This window comes from Balaenoptera ricei, chromosome 5 (genome assembly GCF_028023285.1).
Source record: "Balaenoptera ricei isolate mBalRic1 chromosome 5, mBalRic1.hap2, whole genome shotgun sequence".
Taxonomy (NCBI): Eukaryota; Metazoa; Chordata; class Mammalia; order Artiodactyla; family Balaenopteridae; genus Balaenoptera; species Balaenoptera ricei.
Genome location: NC_082643.1, coordinates 105405224 through 105414925, shown reverse-complemented (window position 1 = coordinate 105414925; position 9702 = coordinate 105405224). Strand labels below are relative to the sequence as shown.

Genomic DNA, 9702 nt, shown 5'->3' with positions numbered 1-9702 from the left:
CATCGGTAAGCTTGATCCTTCTGGGCTTCCGTAGTTCGGAACAACACTGGATATCTTTAGGTGGGGAAGGATAAATATTTTGAAATTCAAATCATGTTTGCGGATTTGAGCACTGAGATAGCAAAGCCAAACCCTCCGTACGTTCTCACGAACTAAAACAGCGAAGACAACACAGTCTCTCCCCGTCACAAAAGGAAATCCCTCCCTCCGCCGGCGAACCGATGCCGGAAGTTCCGGTGGGCTTGACGTCACTACCGCCCAGTTTCTGGGAGGTGCTAAGATGGACGCTCTACAGGCTCGGGAGCGACTCCGGCGGAGATACCTGTTCCCGCGGGACGTGGAGGTTCAGCTGGACCGCGAGGGCTACGCCGGGCCGGGTGAGGCACCCCCCGCCCTGGCGCGCTCCGAGTCGCGCCGAGGTTCCCGGAGCCGAGGCGCCGGACACGGCCGGCCCCGCGGGCCTCCCGCAGCCCTACCCAGTCAGGAGGGACCGGGTTTCGTTTTTCCAAGGCTTACCAAGTAGTTTTGCAAGTCGGGTATTTACTATCGTAAAAGACCCTTAGAGATCAGGTAGCCCTGCGCATCTTGGTCTTCAGGATTCCTAGGAGAGCTGGTTTAACACCTGTTTGGCAACATCCATTAAAATAAAAAATATCCACAGATTGCATTTCTAAGAACCTAACAGAGGAGCGTACTCGTAGCAGTACACAAGGGCGTGTGTGCAAAGTCTTTCATCTCAGCTTTGCTTGTAATAGCGAACGACTGGAAACATCTAATTGTCCGTCAGCAGGGAGCTGGTTAAATACACTTGGCTGTTTATACGTGACACAGCAGGCAGACTTTTATGTACCAATGTGGATGCTTTTCAGAGGGAGGCGCAGAACAACGTATGGTATGCCACCATTTGTGTTCAAACCAGATAACATGCTGTGTGTGTTTACCTGTAGATGCATAGAATATGCAAGAATTCAGTAGACGTCATTACTGGTAGCTGCTTTGGGGCTGGGGAACTGGGGTTAAGGATAAAGAGAGAGGTTTCACCTTAGACCTTTTTGTCCTGTATGTTGTAAATCTTGTGTATTTATTATTTTTAAAAAGTAAACGCAGAAAGCATCATGCGCAGGCATGCTGGTTTCTAAATTTTGAGGGTGTCTCGCAGAATTTGTATTATGAATAAGCTTCCCAGGAATTCTGATGGTCAGCTAAAAGCTCGGGAACCTTGGCTACATACTAGTGGTTCTCACATGAACTGAGAGAGAGGGCATGTCAGTCACATGGGGAACTTGTTAGACCCCATTTGACCCATTCTTTCAGATTGGGTCCCGAATGGAAGGAATTTGACTTGTCCATCACCTGTCTAAGACAGTACCATGTTGGGACTGGACCTCCAGTGTGCCCTTTCCACTTTTGAGCTGCCCCAGAAGGTTGTGTTTGTTTAAAAAATTAAAATATGTAGTTTAAGTAGTGTTTTTGGAAAATCAAGTCCATTTTGTGTTCTAATGTTTGCCACTTGCATTTTTCTTAATTAACAGGACTAATCACTTTCCTAGACTATATATGAAGCATAGCATTAAAATTCCTATACTACCAGATGACATTATTCTTTCCAAAAGACTATATAAATAAATTTGGTTGCAAAACTCATTTAGTGGCAAAAAAGTTGACTATATTGGACAGGTTTTATGGCAGGCTCCTATTAATTATTTCTAAAAATATAAACCTATTTTGGTGGTTTTACAGAAGAAATTGGTACTGTAATGGGAGAGAATGTGGTTCTTAGAAAGCTCTAGGAAATTATTTTATTTGACTTAAAATAGGTGTAATTTAAAAAAAAAGAAAAAAAGGGGGAATTCCCTGGCAGTCCAGTAGTTAGGACTCCGCGCTTTCACTGCCGAGGAAGCAGGTTCAGCCCCCGGTTGGGGAACTAAAATCCTGTAAGCGGCACGGCGTGGCCAAAAAAAAAAAAAGGCATAATTTTTCCTGTGAAGTTAATGGTTACTTCATAAGTTGAACTCTCCGTTATTTGCAGAAACCTCTACACCTGTTGAGAAAAAGGAGAAACCTCTTCCAAGACTTAATATCCATTCTGGATTCTGGATTTTGGCATCCATTGCTGTGACCTATTATGTTGATTTCTTTCAAGCCGTTAAAGAAAACTTTCACACCAATAGGTAAGAAAACTTTATTGCTTCGTAAGTTAAACACGTGTGTTTTATTTTTCACATTTTGTGAGCCGAATTCTTCAAACGCTTAGTAGGCACCTACTTTCTGCCGGGCATGGTGTTGGAGGTGCTGGTGACGCAGAGTTGAAAAAGAGAGTGTGTATTCTGGGCACATACCGCAGAGTGGGTGAGGCTGGAAATTATTTCATTGGGCTTTTACAGCACAGGTGTTTTCTGGATGAGGTCGGTAGTGAATTTAAGAAGGACCTAATCCATTTGTAAACCATGCAGAGAGAATGACTGAAGGTCTTTAAGAAGGTCAAGTACACGAGCACTGGGAGGAGGGAATGAGAATTGTGTGGTGGGTGGGAATTGGGTCTCAGAGCTCGTTTTCAGAGAATAGTTACAGCCAACAAGGTAATTACATGTACAGGCTGTGATTGAATTAGAGTTGAGGTCACTGGTGGGAGGAGTCAGGAGCTTTAAGGCAGGATGTCAAACAGTCCATCGTTCATGAGGATTGAAATCTCTGTAGTATAATCCAGGAGTTGACATGGAGGGGAAGGTTGTTCATCACACTCCTGAGTCCTCACTGAACATTGGAGAGTGTTCTGGAGGCCCCTAGGTAACAGAAAAAGAGGGAGAGGTGTTGGTGAGCATTGGAGCTGGCATCGAGAGGGGTGGTTTGCTTAAAGTGCAAGTGTAATTGTTTGGAAGTACCAGCGGGGCTAGAAAGGTGCAGACGGGACTGTTTGATCCGGTGATATCGTTGGGGATTGGGGGACACACAGTCTCTCCCGCAGAGGCCCTCAGGAAGAGCAGTGACTGCTGAAGGGGTGCCTGAGGAGAGTAAGGGAGCAGGTGGTCCGGGGAAAGCAGGTGGGGGACGGGGGTGGGGATGTTATGTAAACTATGGGAGGGAGAGAGCTTGTTTCCGTTCCTTACTTCCACAAGCAGGAGCTTTCCCTAAACACTGCCATCTTCTGGCCCTTCCCCTCACTGGCTCCTTCCCTGGGAGGTGCTAGACCTCCTGATAGGGTTTGGGATGAAGAACCAGACGTGTAGCTCAGCACCTTCTTCCTCTTGGGAGCCAGCTGCCCATGGGAAGCACAGATTCTGGGCTGTTTTTCTGCACCGTTGTTTTATGGGGCGACCCTGACATGAGAAGGTCTCTAGGTTTTCACTGTGACTTGAAACCCAGTGGGTAAGTCTGTCTGTTTCTGGGTCTCAGTGTGAGGAAGAACGTTGTCACCATTCACCAAAGCTGTCTTCTTTTTGTAGCTCCATCAGTAAAAAAGCTGACAGTTGGTCTTTATCAGTCTGGTTCCTTTGTGTCTTTCACTTGGTCTAGAACTTGGGCTGGGAAAAGAAGGGATGGATGTTTCAGGCACCATCAGTAGCATCTGCTGCTTCGTTCATGAAATATCTCATGAGAGCCTGAGAGGTACCCAGTTATGGTGACAGTGATGAACAAGGCACATTTCTCACCCTCCACCAGCTCATTTTAGGCTGTGATAGATGAGTAAGTCATGTGGTGCGTACTGTTTGCGTGTACGAGTGTATGTGCGGGATACCGTGGGTGCACCTAGAAGGGGCACCAGTCCAGCCAACCTCAGGAGGTAGGCCTTTCTGAGGTTTCAGGAGAGATGAGAGGGTTTTTCCATTTGTGTCCTATGTATCCTTGTATATGAGAATACTAAGTATTCTTAGTAGTTAAAGGAGATGGTGAGGTAAGGAATAGCTCACTACACTGTAAGGTGTTTGGGGGCGCCCACAGGAGTAGTGGCACCCAGTAGCCCACCGGTGGTGTGTGACAGAGCCTGGACTCAGCCTCTGGACCAGGACTGGGGGGCATGAAAAGAAAGTGGGAGTCATAGGCCTGTCCTCAAAGAAGTGTCAGCTTAGAGGAAACGAGACAGAAACGCATGGTCGAAGGCTGAGGATTTTGAGTAGAGTAGTGTTGCATTCTTGCTGAGGCCTCGCTAAGCAGCGGGGAGTTGGGGCGGCTGTGGCGGGAGAGCGCTACCCACAGACAGTACGTGCAGGCTGCCTTCTGCTTTCTCGAAAAGGGTTCATTCCTCTGATTTTCCAAATCTGGCCTCCTCCCATGACCAGCAGGGGCTGGAAGGAAGGGACTGATGAGCTTTTTCTCACACACACTGAGCCAGGTCTTGTGTGGAGTTGGAAGGAGCAAAAAGCCATTGTCCCTTGGGGGAGGACTGGAGATATTCTAGGAACGGAAGGGTGTCATTTAGAAATCTTTTACGAGAGGCAGTATGAATTAACTCCTTCCAAATTAATTTTCAGTATTTCAAGAAACCCTGCTGAACTTGGAGGAGTTGATGGTATCTGTTGAAATCTTTATTGCTCTCACACTCAAAACTTCAGAAACAACCAGAAAGCCGCTAGCTTTCCTGTATGTTTAAAGAAAACGTCATTTTTTTGTCGGTTAGTTTATGAAAGTGTGTGTGTGTGTGTGTGTGTGTGTGTGTGTGCGCGCGCGCGCGCATGTGTGTTTAAAGTCTTACTTTTTCATCCTTTCATGTGTCTCACTCTCATCCTTACCTACCCATCTCCTATTAGATCTAGACTTTCTGCAAGCTGGGATTGAGTAACTGTGCGTCCCTCTGCCCCTTCCCCAGTTGATATTCTTCTTAGAAATAGATATTTAGTCTATTAATGAAAACTTTTAAGATATCTGATTTGTTAAGTGCTGTCAATTAGCACTTCTTTTTTAAACCACTTTATTTTTGTGTACATGTTTGCTTAACAGTCACTGAATTTCTGGTCAGCTTCAGGGATCTGAAGAGCCTTTATAAGTAGTTTATATTGTCTAGACCCAAGGTATGCTGCACACAGTCTGTAGCAAAATTGCAAATAACATCTTTCTAAAGATAGGCATAGAAATTCTGATTCAGTAAGTTAAGATGCTTCCTTTCTCTAGTAGCAGGGCTGAGTCATACCTGGCTGGTAGGCCCTGTGTTATGGGACAGGACTCAAAATTCAAATCACCTGTATTCAAGGGTAAACTTACAAAACTTTTGTCAGATACATGCACTGTCAAAAGTGGGGTCACTGCTATTGATATGGTAAGCCAGCAACGATATGAGCCTATGTCACATTTAAGATGTGTCAAAAAAGATTATTTACTATTAGGCTGCAGAGGATGTAAAAGAGGATAATAGAAGGGTATTATTTTTGTCTCTACAGTTGGTTTCTGTTTGGTGGTGCCTTGTTGCTTGTTAGCTTATCGATTGCATTTTACTGCATAGTCTATCTGGAATGGTATTGTGGAATTGAAGATTATGATATCAAGTATCCAACGCTGATACCTATTACAACTGCTACTTTTATTGTAGCAGGAATTTGGTAAGTTACCTTTGGAATGAAAATTTTTTTGATCAGGTAATGATGTACATGGTACAAAATTCAAGAGGGGAAAAAAAAAAGGGAATAATGGGAAAACAGTCTCCTTGATTCCCTTTTCAGTAGTATCTTTCTTTACTTATATATTTAGTTATTTAAAATACAAATGGTGACATGCTATATATGTATATTGCATTTTGCTTTTTAAATCATTTTCATTGTGAAGTATAATACAGACAGAAAAGTGGAAGAATCTAAGATGTACAGCTGAATTATCATGCAGTGAGCCTTGGTGTAAACCCTAACGAGGTCAAGAGAAAGATCTGTTCTAGCCACCTCTAACCCCTTCCATGCCCCCTCTGACCCCTTCCATGCCCCCTCCCAGTCACTCTACCTTCATTCCTGCCCGCAGGTAAACACTGTCCCCACCTTCATGGTAATTGCTTTCTTTTGCATCTCTTATAGAAATGGGTTCATATAGTATGTATTCTTTTACATTTGACTGTTTACATGCAACATTATGTATGATTCATCCATATTGTGCATAACAGGTGCTCGTTTTCATTGCTGTTCAGCATTCCGTCTTATAACCAAGTCCCAGTTTATCTGTTCTGCTGTTGATAGCATTTGGATTGTTTCCAGTTTGGGGTTATTATGAGTGATGCTGTTAAGAACATTCTTGTGTATGTCTTGTGTGCCTGTGTGTGTTTCTGTTGGATGGTATATGTACATGCATACATATATACATATCTCTAGAAGGGAAATCGTTGGCTCATCGGGTATGCATACCTCCAACTCTAGTAAATAGTGCCAAACTGTTTTCTAGAGTGATCTTTTTTTTTTTTTTTAAATTGAGTTTGGAATTCTTCCATACCAGTACATATAGATGTGTCTCATTCTTTTTAACAGTTACATCATTATCACTGCATGGACATATCATGATTTATTTAACCAGCTCCCTGTTTTTTTTATTCTTTCGCTGTTATAGATAATGCCACAATTAACATCATTTTTCATAAGCTAAGAGGTTCTCAGTGAAAAGTTTTTTTTATGTTTTTAAAAGTATTTTATAACTTGCTCATTAAAGAAAAATCTGTAAATTACAGAAAAACACAAAGGAAGTAAATCCCATGATCCTGCCAACCAGAGAGAAAACTACACTGAATATTGTGTATGGCCTTTTAGGTTTTTTTCCTCTCTTTATATTAATTGCATTTTAATTTGGGGAAAGCCACACACCTTTGTACATATTCAGTTTAAATGTATTTTTTCTATTATATATTTTCTGTAGTTGAAGTTTATGGGTGTTTGACATATGTTACATTGTGATGCGGTTTTTTATTAACCCTTTGGTGATGAGTGTAGACAGTTGTCTTATTTTACAATTTCTTATAAGGCTAATGTCACCCCCAGAAATGTTATTGTATTTTTAAGAACAGTAGGATTATAGCTATTTAAATTTCTACTTCTCAAAATATTATGTTAGTCATTAACTATCTGAAACATTTATTTAATTGACTATAATTTTCCTTTATTCTGCTCTTAAAAATTCAGTTCATAAAAATCATTGCACTTAGAAAGTGTGTTATTCTTACCTTGGTGACAGGAATAGTGTTTTTCTCAATGGAAAGTTTAATAGCAGCTTATAAATGATTACTTTTTCATTCTGTTTCTAACAGAAAAATACTTTAACCGTCTATTTTTTTTTTTTTTTTTTTTTACCATTATAGTTTGGTAGTGTGTGAGATCGTAAAAGCAGGCTGTAGTCATTTTATTTCGTGTTCCTTTACAGATACTAATGTTAAGAGACTGAAGTCTCTGTTAAGCCAGGCCAGCTCTCGTTAGAGGAGCTTTAGTGATTCCAGTTCTGAGTACTTTGTGAAGAAATTGTGATATTTCCAATATTGGCTAAATCACATATCTGAGAAACATGATTTATATATAGAAAGTTACTGGCTGAATGAACTTTCCCAAACCGGGTAAAAGTGAGTCCTTTAAATCTAGATTCTACAGTAGAATATAGTTGTATAGAGTATAGCTATAGTTGTGAACTGTGTGGCTGTTTTGTCCTTTTCTTTTCAGCTTCAATGTTGCTTTATGGCATGTGTGGTCATTTTTCACTCCACTGCTGTTGTTTACCCAGTTTATGGGGGTTGTAATGTTGATCTCACTCCTTGGATGATTTCTAAAGGTAAGATTTCTGGAATGGTATTTCTAATAATGAATGCATTTGAAAAAGTCTTTCATGATAATTTTCAGTGGACATAGCAATAGCAGACTAGTAAATTATTTCAGTCATGTTTACACGAGAGCTGTTCATCCATTGAACTCTGAGGTAGAAGGGACTGTGATCCCTTCCCATTTGCATAATTTAGTTCTAAGGGACTACTTTTTAGAGAAGGCATCCTGACCTTCCTAGATCTCATGAAGAGAGTATTTGCACCTTCCAATATGGATAAGTTCACACATTGATCCATTTTCTATTGCAGTAGACTTCCATCTACTTCTATACAGATGACTATTGGCTAGATCGTTCTTAGTTAATGGGAATATGGGAAGAATGGGCAATTTTACCCAGTTGAGAAGAAAAGTCTGTTTTCTAACTGTCCTGGCTGCCTCATAAAAATCTGATGGATGGCACATCAGCCTTTTCCTTCCATGTTATTTATAGAATTTCTGCTTCCCCAGAGACCACTGTGTCCCTGGGCCTGCTGCCTTCACAATGGGGTCTATTTGCTAATTGTCAGATAACTCATTTATTGAATAAGTATGTGTTCAGAGTACTCACTGTATATGCTTAGGGACATGGTGAAAAAGACAGACGGTCCCTCTCTTCATGTTGCTTATGTTAGAACTTGGAGAAAATCTACTCCATATGTCAGTTTACTTACCTGTAAACTTGAAAACTGAGACCCAGAGGAGTAAACTTGAAAACTAAGACCCAGAGAAGTAAACTTGGAAAACTGAGGCCTAGAGAAGAAAAAGTTAATGCACTCAATTATTGGGGTGCAAAAGAAAACTGACATTTCAGCTCGCAGACAGCATGTTCTCCCTTTGGAGTTTTAAAGGAAAGTCCCTATAACCAGGTAAAGAAGAAATGGATGTCCTCTCATTGTTGCTAGTCTGAAAATAGCTGCTAGCACACACATGCTGATGTGCAGAGGCCCCTCCACACATTGTGCTGTGTCTAGGACCGTTTGGACTCTCACAGTATGTCCTCTGTCCCTGTTGACCTGTCGCCACAAGAACATTCCCTCATCTGACCCTGTCCCCTTTGAATTTCTGGCTGTTCAGTATTGAGTTTTTCCACATGTTCAGGAGCTTTTGACTTATTGCCGACATCAACTTATAATTGCTAACAGAGAGCCAGAGAGTGTTGTAGGCAGGGAGATTGAACTGTGCTTTTCAGTATTAAATCCAACAGCCTGAGATAGAATGTCTCGCTTGGGTTTTCTTTCAGGTGTAAGGGCATGTCAGTTTAAAGTGAATGATTAACATCCTGCTAGCTGAAAGCACCGCAGACCTAATGGAAAAGCTACAGTGTGTTTTGCATCTATGAAGTGAATGGTTTCCTTGGAAGAATTGTAACTTTATAGCTCTGTAGTTGAAATCAGAATAAATTATATTTCATTTGCATATTCCTAAACTCATTATCGAATTTTTCAGATTCAAAGTAGAAATATTCTATTCAAGACAGAAATAACTAATTTGCAGTGTTAATCTGTTTGGATCATTGGAGAAACTGCTGGTGTAAAAATTTAAATGAATTTTCATTAGAGATGCATAATGTACTCCGGATAGTGTAGAGATGTTGTTCACTCTTCCATTTAAGGGGGGGCAGTTCAGTGTATGAGATGACTGGCTGTGTATAAGGAATGATAGTGTCATGTGCCTTTAACCCAACTTCAGCAATTCCTATATAATACCATTTTTATAATAGTTTTGTTAGGAGGATGACCAGTTGAAAGGATTTTGTGTTTTCCCATCACTTAAGATTTTATCACTGTGTAAATTACTGGGTTTTTAGCACTTGTTTAACATACGAACTTTTAATCATCTTAAGTACGTGTAATTTTTTTCTTAATATTTAAATAAAGTATTTCTATAACTTTCTTGTGGGTTTTGTTAATACAGACTTTGGAATTGTTTCTGTCTTCAGCTATTAGCACTTTCA

At 41.0% G+C, this 9702-nt stretch overlaps 2 protein-coding genes and 1 pseudogene across 2 annotated transcripts in view; 2 read left to right on the top strand and 1 right to left on the bottom strand.

The window, feature by feature from the left end:
- The first annotated feature begins 266 nt into the window (after positions 1-266).
- Positions 267-9640, top strand: TMEM128 (transmembrane protein 128). The gene is made up of 5 exons (XM_059923342.1): positions 267-377; positions 2030-2171; positions 5373-5531; positions 7611-7719; positions 8989-9640. The coding sequence occupies exons 1-4, from the start codon at positions 281-283 to the stop codon at positions 7708-7710; spliced, it is 498 nt and encodes a 165-aa protein (XP_059779325.1). The 5' UTR covers positions 267-280; the 3' UTR covers positions 7711-7719; positions 8989-9640.
- OTOP1 (otopetrin 1) overlaps positions 2084-9702 on the top strand; it is a 64773-nt gene continuing 57154 nt past the window's right edge. The window contains exon 1 of the mRNA XM_059923337.1: positions 2084-2171. Coding sequence (XP_059779320.1) covers positions 2126-2171 — 46 coding nt within the window. The 5' untranslated portion in view covers positions 2084-2125. The remainder of the gene's footprint in view (positions 2172-9702) is intronic.
- On the bottom strand, positions 4929-5244 carry LOC132366733 (transmembrane protein 126A-like; annotated as a pseudogene).

Excerpts from the sequence above, each read along its gene's own strand:
- TMEM128 (XM_059923342.1), top strand. The coding sequence starts at position 281 with ATGGACGCTCTACAGGCTCGGGAGCGACTCCGGCGGAGATACCTGTTC. Across the intron at positions 2,172-5,372 it reads GAAAACTTTCACACCAATAG|TTGGTTTCTGTTTGGTGGTG; the intron begins GTAAGAAAACTT and ends TTGTCTCTACAG. Across the intron at positions 5,532-7,610 it reads TTTATTGTAGCAGGAATTTG|CTTCAATGTTGCTTTATGGC; the intron begins GTAAGTTACCTT and ends TTTTCTTTTCAG.